General features: G+C 41.0%; 1 protein-coding gene across 4 annotated transcripts in view; it reads left to right on the top strand.

Annotated features, from left to right (window-relative positions):
* SMOC2 (SPARC related modular calcium binding 2) overlaps window positions 1-16112 on the top strand; it is a 221086-nt gene that overhangs the window by 75503 nt on the left and 129471 nt on the right. For all 4 annotated transcript variants that reach the window (XM_019549924.1, XM_019549922.1, XM_019549925.1 and 1 more), the window contains exon 3: window positions 14893-14999. In XM_019549924.1, the coding sequence (XP_019405469.1) occupies window positions 14893-14999 (107 nt within the window). The remainder of the gene's footprint in view (window positions 1-14892; window positions 15000-16112) is intronic.

The raw sequence follows: 16112 nt of genomic DNA, 5'->3' as shown, positions 1-16112 counted from the left end.
ATTATATGGAGATCAGTTTTATCAGTGTTGGCAAATCGAGCTGCATTTGTTCAATATTTATGTTTTGTATCATGTGTTATGTCCTTTTAAACAATTGCTCTTTAGCATAATTGTAGTTCTGATAGCTGACTCCACAACACTGCTCAGACGACTTAAATATTAATATTGTCAAACTGCTACACACAACACAAAGCTCAAGACAATGGTGTTTGCCCCTCAGTTTAGTGAGCACTACATTTATGGATAATTTTAAATCTTATTTTCTTAGATATATGAGATATTGTTTAAATGCATGGTTGCCTATTGTACACCTGGTGGGTATCAGCGAAAGAGAGAGATTAGTGATATTTTCACTCTCAATTTCATAGGTTTTTTGTATTTAATTTAATCAAAGCAGCCTTACAGTGTCAAATGACCTACCCCTTTGCTCCTGCCCATGGCAGCAATCATCTGAAATAATTCAAGCTGTGAAAACACATTTGATAGCAGAAAAAAGGAGGCCAACTGATCTCATTGCAGTTTTAATCTTTGCATCTCCATCTGTGACAGTATCACCTTTGATAACCACACTCAGGCACCCCCTTATTCTGAGGAAGTCCTCAAATTAAGATTTGTGAGGAGTGGGATTTCTGTTGCTGGTGATGGATTGATTAGTTAAAGACCAGAAATCTTTAGCCAGTCAAAGGGTTACTTTTCCTTTCCCTGGCAGCTTTCAAGGTTTAAAAAATTGTTTTCATTCCACATTGGATGAAGAACAATTTCCAGCAAAACAAAAATTGCTTTGTAATGTTTGTCTTTTCATTTAGGATGGGAGTTTTTCAGCCGAGGCCACTCTGAATCAGGTTAAGCAGGGACTTAAACCTTGGTCTTGCTTTCTCTTTCTCTCTCAGCTGGATCCCACACCTGACAGTAAAAACCCTCCCAATGTTGAAACTTACGTTTCTACAAAACATTTCATTTAGTTGAAAATATTTCAGACTCCTCTCATTTTCAGTTTTAGCTTACTCACAAAAAATCTAATCACCCTGGCAGTGTATGCCCTACAGATTTTGGACTAACCTATAGGTAATTTCTCATTAAATTTGTCTAGAGGTTTATACACATGCAATCAACAGGGTTCAAATTATACTCTGACTCTAGTGGGGGTCTGCAGTTGTGGCAGCTAGAGAGAGTCACTGCTGCCGCTGCCAGCACCTGAGCTGCTTAGAAAGGTGCTGGGCAGGCCAAGGGCTCTCGTCTGTTATGGGGAACTTATGGAGGGCTCTCATCTCTTAAGGGGGGACTCAGCCCCTCCAAGTCCCCCCTTATTTCAAACCCTGGCAATAAAGTTTGACTCACATTTACATCAAAATCTCTTCACAGATTCCTTTCTCTACTTCTCTGCTCATGAATAATAACACAGATGTTAACGTTATCTGTTTGATATATTTGACATAGTCAAAACACTAACGTCAGAAAAATTTCATTGCCTGTTAGGACTAATTTTTTTCTCTTATTTTTATTTGAAACCCAAACAGTAACATATCTACAGGGCTTTCATCCTCAGCTCCTTTTATCCACTCCTATCATTCTGTCCTGGGTAGTTGTAACAGGGTGCATTTACACCTGCTCATTGAATTGCTCCCAGGCACACATCAACACATGCACCCCGGTTGGGAGCAAATTGAGCCTGACAGGAGCAGCCTACTCCAGGGCTACTCCTACCTGCTCTGCCCCCCTGCAGCAGCCGGGGCAGATCCAGGCTCCCCTGGATGCCAGCCCCAGGTGGACAGGAGGCACTGAGGGCAGTTCTGGGCTGGCATGTGGCACAGGAGTCAAGGCTGGGCTTTGGGGGATAGGAGGAGCTGCCCTTTGCTCTAGGAGCAGCTCCCAGCTGCATGGAGGTTGGGGTTGGCTGTGGCCAGTGCTCCTGGGAGGACCACATGTGAGCCCGAGCCACCAGTTGTGAAAATGGGGCCTCTGGCACCCATACTATACCTGTCCTGCCTTCCCCCAGGAGCTGTGATTTCCCCCAGGAGCTGCAATCACAGTGGCAGTGGGGCCTAGAGCTTCCCCACGGTACATACCCTGCAGCTGAGGGAGAGGTGCTGGGGTGCAGGGCAGCAGGGACAACACAGCATCTTCAGGGCTGGGAATTGTCCTTGAGCCGCTGAGTGGCCTATCCCATCCCTGGCTGGGATGTTTGGGCCCCTGTTCCCCTGTGGTACCTGGTATCACAGCAGAGCCAAGCCCACCCTGTCAGCAGCCTCACTTAGCTTTGGGGCTTCTGTGGAGCAGAGGTCCATGTGGGCATGTTGTCCCCCACCACGCAGTTACCACACCAGTGTGGTGATCCACTTGGTGCACATGCAGAGCTCTTGGCAAGGGGCAGGCAACCACCAGTGTGTCCATCCCCTGTGTCCCCATGCCTACCTGTTCCTTGCCCTCTGCCTTGGTGTGTCTGTTCCCTGCCTTGCCTGTATCTATCAGTACTAGCAAATGGTGTGTCAGGCTAATTTAATACACAGTAATTGCTGCACACATGCATGTGATGACATATTATTGTGCATTAGATTAATCTAATGCACATTAAAGCAACTTGTGTAGACATGCCCACAGAGACTTAAATAATTATTATGGGGACTTGCCTGAGTGTGTATTTGGATGTGCATACACAAAGATAATAAAATTATGGAAGGGTAAACTGGTTTGAAAATAGCTGCATCCTAACTTTCCCTCTCAAAAACCTGATTCTGATGAAACTGGTACCTTATTAATAATTAACTTAGTGATGTTAAAAATCCATGCGATTAATTTTTTCTCTATGTTCCATTTTTTTCTGTACTCATATACTTCCAGGCAATGCTGGACTCATATACCAAAGTGCTAGAAATGTTATGAGAAATCCTATTCTTGTAAAATTTCCAACCCACATTTGTAGCTTCATGAAGTTCTCATAGTTTGAATAATTTTAGATGAACATGTACATTTTTGGATGCTTTGCCAAACTAAGCCTTGATTTCTGAGCTTCTTGGGGTTTGTCTCTGACTAGAAACAGACATTGCTTGTGTAAGAAAAAATAGAATATAATCAGTACAAGAAAAATAGAGAGAGCTAAAATTTTTATTTGAGCTGCAGTTAAACCTAGAGGCACCAACTGATAGAAGGGTCCATTGTATATTCAAATAGTCTGACATAAATAGATTAGACAAAGTGTGTGTAAAGCTCATATGGGAGTTCATTAGGAGCTGGGCCTCAATAACAGGACTGGATGTCATGATTGCCTAAGAAGTGAGCCTGGATCAGACAGGGAATTATACCCGTCAGGCTAGGGTTCCAATGGCATTTTCAGATCAGGCTCCTGTATGTTTCTGTTTTCTATTCAAAGGGAAGGATAATATCTAATAATGTCTAATATCATACTGTCCAACTTTTAAACAGCCAGGGACTGAACACTCTGTGGGCCACCCCAGTGACTACCTCTGTACCACGTGCCCATGTGGATGCCCTACTGCTACATCACATGCCTGTGCCCATGTGCCCCCCCGCTGCACTGTGGGTCTACACAGCCACAGGCTCACACTCATTTCCCTACACTGAGCCACTGACCTGCACTGCCTCATCCATTGAGGCAGGAGCAAAAAATGGGAGCAAAAAATGGAAGCCAGAGGAACAGTGTTGCCATGTCTTAAATATGAAATGATTGTGTTGGAAGCCCAAAATTATCATAGTTTTTGAAAAACTATCATACACTGAAAAAAATAAGCATGCATATAAGCATAAATCTTCCTCTTTCTTAAGTAACATTATGTTGCCTTATACTGTTACCATTACATCCTTCACCATTCTACTTGACACTGCCCACTGAGATTTTGTTTAACTCTTTCTCCAACTGGTTAAACTGGATTTATTACTATGATTATTCCTTTCTCTTTGTTTTGAAGTTCAGGTCTGTGTATTGTAATTAATTGTGCAGTTACTCACTATAACTTGCCAGTGAGTGAATGAGAACTGGCCATCAAAGTTGAAACATTTCTTTATTTCAAGGCAAGCAGTCATAAGAAAGTGCTGACAGGAAACCTAAAAGTTGGTTAAGACTTCTTGAAAGTTACTTGAGTTTTGCATATGCTGCATCAATTAGCTGCATAAAAAATATTGTACATTTTGAACACTTTTGTATTATCTGTTGTACATTGTACAAAGGTTGACATTATTGTAGAAATACAATAATTACCATACATGTAGCAGTGCTGCAGAGGAGGGAGTGGAGAGTCTGGAGATTTTACCTACTGTTGTAGTTGGAGCAAAGAGTGGTTGGAGCAGCAGCTGGGTGGGAGCCTGGGGCTGCAACTTAATCCCTTGCAGGACTCATGCCATAGGCTGCCAGTTGGACAGCCATGGTCTAATAGTTGGAGCAAGAGAGGGGGAGTAAAGATTTCAGCATTCAGTTTGTGACTATGCTTTAGCTTGGATATGGGGCAATTCATTGTGCCATGCCCTTCGTCCCCACTTGTGAATGAGTAGCTATCAGCATTTCACAGAGTTGCTGTGGGGCTTCATACATGTTTATAAAATGTTTTTAGATTTTTGGATGAAAAATGTTGCATGATATAGGGTGCGTCTACATGTTTCCATGCTGCTGTATGGTGACATTGCTACGGCGCTGTGGTTTAGTACTTCTTTTTGGAAATACTAGGGCATGACACAGTCTGGGTACACCGCTACATCAGTGTAGCTGGCCATCATATATACACCCACTACATCGTCGTAGTGCTCCATACGGCAACTTAGTGCATTGCTATGTCTTTGTAGGGCAATGTGTAGATGAGCCTATAGTGTAATAAAATAACCAGTATATTGTCATTGCTTGGGTCAAATGATCATTGCCTCCAGTGAATTTTATCAAAGGGAGTCCATATACTTTAATGAGTGTTTGACCTTGGGGAGTATTGAGGAAGTACTCCAAAATGTGGATATTTAGGCCCAGAACCAGCTAATAGTTGAGGCACATGTGTAATTATTAGCAGTGTAGCCAGGTGCCCAGGGCAGCCACTACAGAGGGGCAGTGGCAGCTTATAGCTGCTGCCGCTACTGTGATCATACAGCTGTGGCAAAAGCCATGTTGTTTCCCTCTACCATGTCAGCCCCCAGGGCAGATGCGGCTGTTGCCCAACCCTAGTTATGCCATTGATAAATATAAGCACATGGTTAGATTTCAATTAGACTCCTCATGGGTGTAAACTTAAATAGCTTCTCTAACGGCAGCCTAACATTTGAATTGTCTTTGTTGATTGTCTGTCAGCACATATGGCTGTATGTTTGTGGCTGTGTCTGTATAAGAGGCAATATGAAATGATGATGTGTGATACAATGTGACAGGATTTTTTTAAGTCATGGTTTTTTCTTATGGAAAAATCATTTTGGATATTATAACTGTTCTATAGGCTTTTAGAACCTTCTGTTCAAATTTAGATCATGAAATGTTTTGAAGGTTGATTTCAAATTCTGTATAAAGAATATGTAAATACTCTGTTAATTTATAGGGCTTTCAGAGTCATTTCTGTAGAATCCTCTTGGTTCAATTTCTAATTTTGCCAAGACTTTTCCATTAAGCTACTTACTGAACAAGGCTCTACCTATGAATTTTGAAAATGTAGATTTATATATTTCCATATAAAGATTTTATAATGTTATTTAGACTTTACAAACCATTCTTATTTTCCATGACAAACAGCACATATTGTATATTAATTGTTTTTTTAACTAAAATGACAGCTTTGGCTGGGGGCTCTGAAGATTGAAACAGTCTGTTATACAACCATATCTCTGTCCCATTTTTTGAGAGGGCAAGCAACCAACTTTTTTCATAATTAGATTAGTGGGATACTTTCTGTATTATGAGAGGATCAATGAAATTCTTCAGAGGCCAAAAGCTGTTAATGTAGCCCGAGACAGAGCATTTGAGCATTTGATGGGCGTTTCTTCATCTTACACCCCAGCATCTTCAATTCTCGAGTCTGTAAATCCTGCCAGACTACTGTGTCTTGTTCAAAATGAGCAATATCTATAACAGAAGTGTCCAGTGGAGGAAAAACAGATTTTTATGTCTCTGGTGGACTATCAAGAGAACAATGAATAGCTGCCAGCAGCAGCTCATTACCCAACATTAAAGATGCTGTATGGATGGATTGGAACAAGTGGTACTTTAGTTCAGCCCGAGTCAACTTAGCTTTCTTTAAATATTCAGGCTTCTCTGTATGTATGTTTATAGAGGTTTGGGAAACTGACGGTGAGGAGGCTGAAGAACATACGCTATGTTTGCTTTTGACTTTTAGACATCAGTGGAACTTTTAGCTTGGCTGTCGAATACTTTACACAAACGCTTGCAAAGCTCCATGTTCGTCAGCACTAGTAATGCTTACTCAGACAAAGCTTGTATTGTCTTTAAGAGGAGATTTGCCTCAAAAGGCCTGGAGGGGCATGAGGATTATGCTCTAACTTTTTGCCCCAGTAATAGCAAAAAAAAAATCTCTTTTTTCCTCTTCAATTTATTTTTAAGTGAGCATAGCAGATATAGTGATGACACCTTGGAGACAGCATCCTTGGGCATGTCCAGATGAGCATGCATGTGTGGTTTGCTGTGCTGCAAAGTGCACGCACCACACATACAAATATTCACGATGCTGCCAATTTGCAGCATGGTGGGTTTTTTACATTGGGAGATCCTGGTGTCAAAAAAACCCACATCAGAAAAAAGCAACGTGGCTCGTGTGGCGGCAGTGTGTGCCACCCAAAATCAGAGCCTGGTTAGCCAGAGCCACTCTCCAGCTGCCAGCCAGGCTCCACAAGCCCGGGTCACTGCTGCCGGAGCCCCAGGAAACCTCCTGGGACCCCAGGAAGTCTCAAGCACAAATATGTGCCACTGCTACTTGTCCCTGGGAAACGCATGTTCCTGCTCGTGGGGACATGCCCCTTGTGTCCATTAAACAAGTTCATTGTGGGTAAGGCAAGCTTCTCTATGCTATCCTGCCAATGTACCTCAACATCACAATATACCTTAGGTAAAGTGCCAGTTTGGGATCCTTGCCTCTTGAGCTCTTGGCTTTGCTGAGACTGCATAAAAAGATGTCCATTCTGGGGATGGACGCTTAGCACATCCATCACCATAAAAGTGGAACCACCAACTCATTTAATACTGGCCACTTAGCAGTCATGTAACAGCTATCTCTGCAAAGCATTGATGAGGTAAGAGTACAAGGCACTGTAGACCATTACTGATCCCTGCCATCACTGCCATCTGGCTTCTCAGTAGCAATCACATATTCTAAACAGGTCAGTATTGTTTCACTTCTTATTAGTTAACTGCTTTAGCATTCAGTCTTATGTGACACTCATTGTATGCATTCATTCTTTGCAAAGGCAATACCCACTTGGTCTCACTGCTCAATACAAGCACGTCTTTGCACATAATATTGTTATTGTTACCCTATAGTCACATAGATCCCTTTCTTACTGGGAAACTCTATACAGTTTATGTTTAGCTTAACTGATTTATGGTATCTTAAAGAGCCTTTCTGTTTAAAATTGCCATCATTTTACGGGCCGTCATAGACATAACAAAAGGTACTATCTTCATTCCCAGTTTCACATAAAGAACTGAAGCACATCAAAATATGAGTGGAATTTCACATAAAAAATATTTTGCTGTTTTCCCTGTGAGAAAGAAATGCGGTGTTTCAGTAACGTTGAAAATCAGAGTTCATGGCTGTGGTGAAGACATTTTCACTTTTGTTTTTTGAGCTTATTTGCAGAATGCATTTGTTAACAAGTTGCAAGCACATAAACTTAATTACAGTCCACACTTCAATTAAGACCCAAGGTAAGCTTTTCTTTAAGGAAAAATGCTACTGCTCCACTGTGACACCCTACATATTGGTAAAGCATTATATTAGAGTATTCACTTTAACTCTACCACAAACTTCTACCTTAACATTATGAAAGATATGCTTATTATGAGCCATTCCACCCTACCAAACCTCCACCTTTTGTTGGAAGTCTATTAAGATAGTGTTTTCACTACGCTTGGAAGATCTCAATATACCTTTATATTTAAATGAATGCTTCTAATTTCACTGAAGTGAATTAAGGTAGAACTGGTCCCAGATAACAGCCAACACCTTGCATTTCACTTGGACACAAAGTGAAATTCAGCATAGTTTATGGAGTGAAAATGTCATATACTTTGCATCTTGCATTGTTCCATTTCTTTGTCTTGTATTCTTTTCATTATAAAATAAAATCACAAAAAATGGAAACCAAGTCATTTATATAATTTTATTGAAAAGGTATATTTTAATGAAAAAATGATTTTTTTTTCATAAAAAAGTTGTTTGCTTCTCTTTACCAGTACTTTCTCATTGGGAATACTGAACATTCAAATGCAGGTGGAATTTGAAATGGGGACAAAGTAAAGAATGTGGATCCTGTTTCAAATGTTACACCAAATTTTCCTGTACTTTGATAGCATGTCAGTTGGATCTTGGTGCTGGCCTGTTCCTTTCTTCAGATGCGTCATCTTTTTTACGATGGCTTATCTGCATGCAGAGATTTAAAAAACAGTCAGGTTGCACAGGAGTAGGCCGTGTGAAAATTTCTCCTTAGAGTCAAATGTATCTTCCCCCATGAATAGAGCTGGGCAAAACTCTTTTGGTTCCATCCGTGCTATTTCACTTTGAGTTTAGTACAAAATGAAGATCTTAAACAAATTAAATTGGAACTATGAAGACTGAAGCCACAGTGCAGCTTGGAGGCCTTGAAACCACAAAACAGCTATTGACAATGGCATAACTGAGGGGCGACAACTGAGGCACCAGTCTTGGGCACTGACTTTAAGGGTGCAAAAATAGCAGCTACCACCACTGTTCTCTCAGTCACTGTATTGCCATGGGCAGCCCAGCTGTGGTTGCTGTCCTGTGTGTTGCAGCCACCCAGAACTGCCTAGTTACACCTCTGGTTATGACTATCCTTGGATATTTAATTTGGATCGATTAATTGATCTGTAGTCTCCCCATTAGACTCATTCAAAGGATTTGTGAATCCTTGTGGTCCTTTCAGAAAGCCCTGTTTTTAATTTGGGTGGGCAGCAAACTAGAAATCTGAAGGGTGGATTATTGTTGTTTCAGGGTTTGCTGCTAATATTTAATGCTCCTCTGCTCTTATTGTCTCTGTTCATATGAACTGTTACAAGAGAAAGAAATGTTCTTATGAGCCAAGGAGCATGAGAAGCACAGCTTTTCTTATTTTACCTCAAACCTTAATTATCTAAATTGCTTAAAGTTAGGTGTATGCTTAAATAATGTGTTGAATTAGGGCCACAGTTGCTGTTATTAATGTGCTGATAGAGTGTATGATTCCAAATAGTAAGCCAGGGGAGTGGGGGCGATTTAAGGACAGGTAAAATTATTTGGGCTTCTAAAAGTGATATTGCATATTACAATTAGACCATGTTAAGAGCACTTAAAACTGGAATGATCACACATTAAGGCTAGTTAACAACTGCTAAGTGTCCTCAAGGCATCTTAAAGTTATGCCTCTTGGGGGTGAGGATTATCTTCGAGCTGCTTGTGGGGGCAAGGATCTGCTGGGCAGCTGTAGGACCCAGTGGAGGCTGGATCCAGGTGGTTTGGGGCAATGCACACAACAAAGATCCTGGGAGCAGGGGACCCCCTTTACCTCTGTTGCCCTCACCACACTGTTTTCAGGTGGATTGGGGTGGCAGAGCAGTGATTTGTGGTGGAGGGGGATTACAGGGGTTCATGGGGAGAAGGGGGGCAATTTAAGGGGAAGAGGGATGATCCAAGCAGCAGGGCTGACCTTATGGGTAGGCGATGTGGGCGACCACACAGGGAGCTGTGGTCAGGAGGGCACTACACACACACGCACGCACGCATGCACATGCACACGCACACGCACACACATGAGTAGTCATCACTCACAGCAGCACTCTCCCATGGGTCCTGCCCTGTCCCACCCCGGCCGATCCCCACACCAGGCAGGAGGAGCAGTACCCAGCCCAGTCTGAGCCCCACCTATAGCCACTGCTAAGGAGGAGTTGGGCAGGGCATGTGTGGGCAGGGTGATGCCTACTCCAGTCCGCCCACCTTGCTCCTGCACAGCAGCTGTGATGCCTGCCCACCTGCCTGCCTGCCTAGCACACCATGCCATGCTGCCTCCCTGCTGGACTTCACCCTGTGGCCCTGCACCCCTGCCCACCTGCCTCTTCCTCTACCTGCAGCAGCTCCACTGTCTTGGGGGGGAACCAGAATGCAAATTTGCCCAGGGCACCATTTTCCCTAAGTCTGGCCCTTCCAAACAGTCCAGGGGACCCCTTCACTTCTTCCTCCCAGTCCTATACTGTAGCTAGAGAGCCAGCAAGTGGGGCAGACATGAAGCAGACTTGCAACTCCTATCCATGCCCCTGTTCTCCAGCCCCTCTATCATCAGGCCTGAGCAGTTCATATTAGGGAGGGTATTAACCCCAAATTTTTGACTGATCCCTAGCACTGGCTAACCTTAACACAGACTAACATTCCTTAGACTTATCACCCGCTAACTCTAATGTGTAATTTCACCGTAAGAGGTAGCAGGCCCAGAAAGTGTCTAGATTATGTATATTTATTTTAGACTGGCTTGTTCAAATTTGCATGGACGTCTGTTCAGCTTTTTGTTCAGCATAAGAACAGCTAAGCATATGTGAACAACCATGGGAGACCTCGTAAATCATTTTAACAAAGTGATAAATGTTTCTGATCTGTTCCATGGGATTTTCCATCTTTAATGAAATAAATAGCTAAAGAAACACTTAGAGCATTTTGTGTATAAATGCATAACAGCTCCATGACAAACATACTCATTTCCCCTGAACCAAGTAAAGGTTACTTAGTGGATTAGGGAATGTGGTTTTTTTTCTTCTTCTTGAAATTATATATCTTTATATACAACCTTAAAGAAAAAAATGCAGGATGAACTAAATAAAAAATCTTGCAGAAGATTTATGCATTTTCTTGGCACTCTATTTACTTTTCCATTTGAGAACTGGGGTTCCTAGGGAATCCAAAACTTGCTATAAATTCAATTCACACTGGGATGTCATTTTAGAAATGGTGTTTGCATCCATGCAAAGATTGTGTCATTGTTTCCATAATAAAGCTCAAGGTTTTTCAGGCAGAAACTTTTCTCCCTATGATACACCCTTGCAGACTTAGCCAGCTGAATTAAAGTTGATAATTTTCCCTTTCCTCTGAAGCTTTAAGTATTGGTCAATGTAGTGTGGGATACCAAACACTTGATCAACTGGAGAAAGACTCTCCAGTACATGTAATTCCTCTGGTAGCTATAAAACTACTCTTGCTTTAAGCATCCTTTTGCATATTTCAAATTTTGGGCGTCTAAGGAGTGAAATATAAAGTGCCATGCCCCTAATTTTATCGGGCAATAGAACTTGGTTCTAGATCTTGCAAATATACGTTTCACTCAGGGCACTAGCCCTGTTAGAGGTTTACCACAGTGTTAATATGGCTAAGCTTAACGTGTGCCTTCCAGGGGCTAGTGGTCACCACTGTGATTTAAACAGTCCTATGGTCCTGTCTGAATTGCAACAGTTCCTCTGGATTTCCTTTACTTTGTGTAATATCTACAGCTGTGTGAGTGTACCAACACACGCCATTAATGTGCAGCGTGTTCCCTGGAAGCTCCCAGGCACACTGTTTACATTTATCTGCAATAAATTTATCTGCCTTTGGCATGCCTCTGTGATAATACAACTATTAGAGATACTTTATAACTCTATCAGTATTGTAGTAGAGCCCTTATATGCTAGAATTTAGATCACTTTTAATATTAGCAGCAGCTCAGGGCTGCTCTGACTGGGCTCAATGTCCTGTGGATGAGCTGGCTGGGGCATAAGGGTGCTTCAGTAAGGGGGCTAACCAGCAGGCAGTGCCTACACTTGTGCTGCTATGCAAGAAAAAACTCTGCAGCAGGGTAGTGCTTGTATTTACAGGGAAGTATTTACAAGTACTATCTTGCTGCAGAGTTTATTGGTTCTTTTGTGCCCTGATAGGGGCACACATGTACATACTGAGACGTTTACTGTGCAGTTAATTAATCAACTGCATGGTAGATGTCCCATGTAGACACTCCCTGTATATTATGAACTGCTATTCAATCCTATCCCACCTCTCCTGCTACCTGCCACATACATCCCTGTACCAAAGCTTGAGGCAATGTCCTCAAGAAATAGCCACAGCTCTGTTGATTCCTAAGCAAGAACCTTTAAAGATTGTGCTCAGAGTCTTGACTGCAGTATAGAAATATCCCAGTCAATTTTTGTGCCAGGGGAATTCCCTCCCAGACAGAAGCAGAATTTTAGGAATCCCTTATGTTGCTCCAGCCCATTTTCCCAGAGTACAGAACTCAGAGATGCCACTCACATGATTTAAAATTATGTGTCTGCGCGTGTGCGCAGAGTCAGATACTCTGCTGTCTAAGTCTGAATAAATAAGACCTCAACCTTTTGATATGTACTAGAACAAGTCTTTTAGCCATTCTTCAGATATTACTTTAGTTCAGACCTGTAGATTACCAGTAATTTCCCCCCCCCATTAATACTTGTTGAAGAGAAAGATTGGGTTCAGTGGAAATTCCATTCACAAGCTACCAACAAATCCAGACCTTTAATATAAAGAGATAATTTTTTTCCATTTTTTTTTTAATGGAATGAAAACAGATTTTGTTATTTAAAAATATCAAACCTTCTTTGTGGAGCTGGAAACCCAAATATAGCAGCTCTATGATGGTACACGGTTGTTCTAACAACAATGCTTAGAGTTGTACAGTGCTTTTTATCTTCAGAATAACTCTTGGACATTTCCTCTTTTCTGATCTCATACTCTTTGGTACCATTGTGAGACCAATCATTTCAGAAGAATTGTTTCTGATTTATATTGAAGTAAAAAAATATTACAATCAGGGACATGAACTAATTAATACTCAGCATAAATCTGCAGGGTAGGTATCAGAATATTTTAATCTAGGCTTGCAGCCTAAAATAATAAAGTGCTTAAGTACAAAATCATCCTTGTTATTACTTAACAGAAAGGATGGTTGTGTGTGATCTGAAGAAATGGGATCCCTTTGTGTGATCCTTTTTGTGACAAACATTTGGTTTGATTCTGGGCAAGTTGTTTTTTCTGGACATCAGTTACCCATCCGGGGAAACGGAAATAAAGATCCAGCCTTTTACAATTAGGTCCTTGCATTTGACTGGGATCTCTAAGCTGTACGGTAAAAAAACAAACAAACAAACAAACAAAAACCAATCAATAATAACCCCTTTAAATCCAATGAAGTTTTATTTGTGATAAATTTAGCCTAAATTTAAATTACTAATCTAATGTGTCAATGTTAAAACAGGATATTTAATATGTTTCTTTATCTTGACCATGCTTTTACATTTTTTTGCTTTTATCAGTTTCTACTGCACCCCTAACTTTAAATGTATCAGTCTTCTTCCGTGTGTTATAGTGATATCTTGACAAAGGAATAAAGCTGAATAATTCACAAGGCTATATCAGAAATAGTATTTTAACTGTTCATTGTTTCAGCTACTAAGGTTGATAAGACAACTTTCTATCAGGTTTGTTTTGTGGTTTAAAGGGGACCTGTAATTCCATGCTACTAACTTTTAAATGCTTCCTACGGCTAAAAAACTCAAGAAATACTACACTTTAATCTTGAATTTCATATTCCATTTAATTCGATCACTGTAGATTCTAGAAGTATTAGACTGGCTGCAAATATGTAGCCTTAGAAATTGGAGATGTACAAGAATAATGTGGTAGGCAAGTTGTTTGGAGAATTTATCTGCCTTTGGCATGCCTCTGTGATAATACAACTATTAGAGATAATTTATAACTCTATCAGTATTGTAGGAGAGCCCTTATATGCTAGAATTTATATCACTTTTCATTTTGGACACTTAAACCACATGCCATTCTACACAAAAAATGAGGAGAAAGGTCCACCAAAAGAGTGATTTATTTTCAGTTAAAACACTGACTGTATTAAAACCACATGTTATTAAGCACTCTATAACCAAACCAAGACTCAGAATAAGGCCTCAGACATTGAAGCTAGCTTAAACACTTTTTTTATTTTGTAGCTGTGACACTGGATAAACTAACAACCTCTACCTCCACTGCACAGTACATTAACTATAATTTCCCTTGGTGAAAATCTAACAAGGTATTAAAGTCCCGGTACAAAACAATTTCACCTTATATTAGCTTACTTCTTCCATGTCTTTGTGGATGGCTGAATGCTTCTGAACATGTTAGATGACATATCGGGCCTGAAACATCATAATAATTTAATTTATTTAATCTTATCAGTATGTCAAAGTTGCAATGTTTTGTACTTCACATCATTTTACAAACATGGACCGATTCATTCTCACAACATTCCTTTGAGGGAAGTTTTATAAATCCCACTTTATATATGGGCAAACTAATGCTCAGAAGTGACTTGTTCATCTTCACAAATGGAATTAATATGAGAGCTAAGTTTAGAATAAACGAGCTCTTAATTTCTAATCCATCACTCAGATGATGGTTACTACTAGTACTCTGCACTAATATAGCACTTTAGCTGCTGTGGTCATTTAGAACAGGTTTTTTTGCTAGAATCCCAGCCTAAACTGTCCTAAACCTTGTAGATGGTGCCAGTGAAAGACTTTGGGATCCCACACATTCACAGAGCTTCCACATTGGTTCCATGCATAGTTCTACCAGATATTGGCAAAGGCGGCAAGTCTAGAAAGGTGAAGTCCTAACTTGCTTGTTTTCTCTTTTTCAGATGTTTCCAGGTGTGTGGCTGAGAGGAAGTATACCCAGGAACAAGCCCGCAAGGAGTTACAGCAAGTGTTTATTCCAGAGTGCAATGATGATGGCACATACAGCCAGGTTGAAAACTTTTATTTCAGTACTTCCATGCCCAGAATATGTATGTGTGGTGTATGTGTGAGAAATACCCTGGCTTATCTGAAGACATTACGCTAATGCTGAAGTACAGAAGAAGGAGAAGAATTCACATTTTGTGACATTTGAATCCTTGTTCTTTGTTCAGAAGCTGCCAATAAAAGAGCTGAATATGATAGAAGTTCTTGAGAAGTATGTACTTATCTATGTACTAGGTTGACTACTAAATCACTTCTCATAGCTCACAGAATAGTTATCTGTTGTGTGTCATTTATGCCCTGCTGTGAAAAAGTTTGTGTCTTATTACCAATATTGGGAGTCATGCAGGAGTCTTCCTTATCCTCAGCTGAATCTCTTCATGGGCATCTTGGGACTTAGGCTAGGACTTAGAATCCAAGGGGATATAATTAGAGGCTTAACATGATATAATATAAATGAAACATTGTCATATATTTAATTTGTTGAATCATGTTGAACGTTGGCCTGATTCATTTTCAGTGCTTCGGTATTATTCATTTAAATAAATACTACTATGGTAGAGAAAATGACAGTGGACTTTATGGGTAATGCTAAGATGCTAGGAATACAAAACAATTATTGCAGGTCCCTTGGCACGGCTTTATGAGCACTCGTGGTGCTCAGGCCAGGTGCCAGATGACTGGAAGATAGCTAACATGGTCCCCATCTTCAAAAAAGGGAAGAGAGAGGACCCGGGCAACTATAGGCCCATCAGTCTTACCTCTATCCTTGGGAAACTCTTTGATAAGATCCTCAAGGAGCACATCTGTGATGGGCCAGCTTCAAGGATGATGCTTAAGGGCAACCAGCACAGTTTCATTAGCGGCAGGTCATGTCAGACCAACCTGATTGCCTTTTATGATCAGGTCACAAAGGCAATGTATGCAGGTATTGCCGTGGATGTAGTTTTTCTAGACTTCAGCAAGGCCTTTGACACCATCTCCCACCCCATCCTCATTAAAAAACTAGGCGACTGTGGCATTGACGCCTACACAGTCAGATGGATTGCAGATTGGCTCAAGGGTCATACTCAGAGGGTGTGGTGGAAGGGTCATATTCGACCTGGGGGGAAGTGGGCAG

This window comes from Crocodylus porosus, unplaced genomic scaffold, assembly GCF_001723895.1.
Source record: "Crocodylus porosus isolate Cpor-Errol unplaced genomic scaffold, CroPor_comp1, whole genome shotgun sequence".
NCBI lineage: Eukaryota > Metazoa > Chordata > Crocodylia > Crocodylidae > Crocodylus > Crocodylus porosus.
The sequence above is the reverse complement of the archived record's forward strand: the minus strand, read 5'-3'. Positions and strand labels throughout refer to the sequence as shown.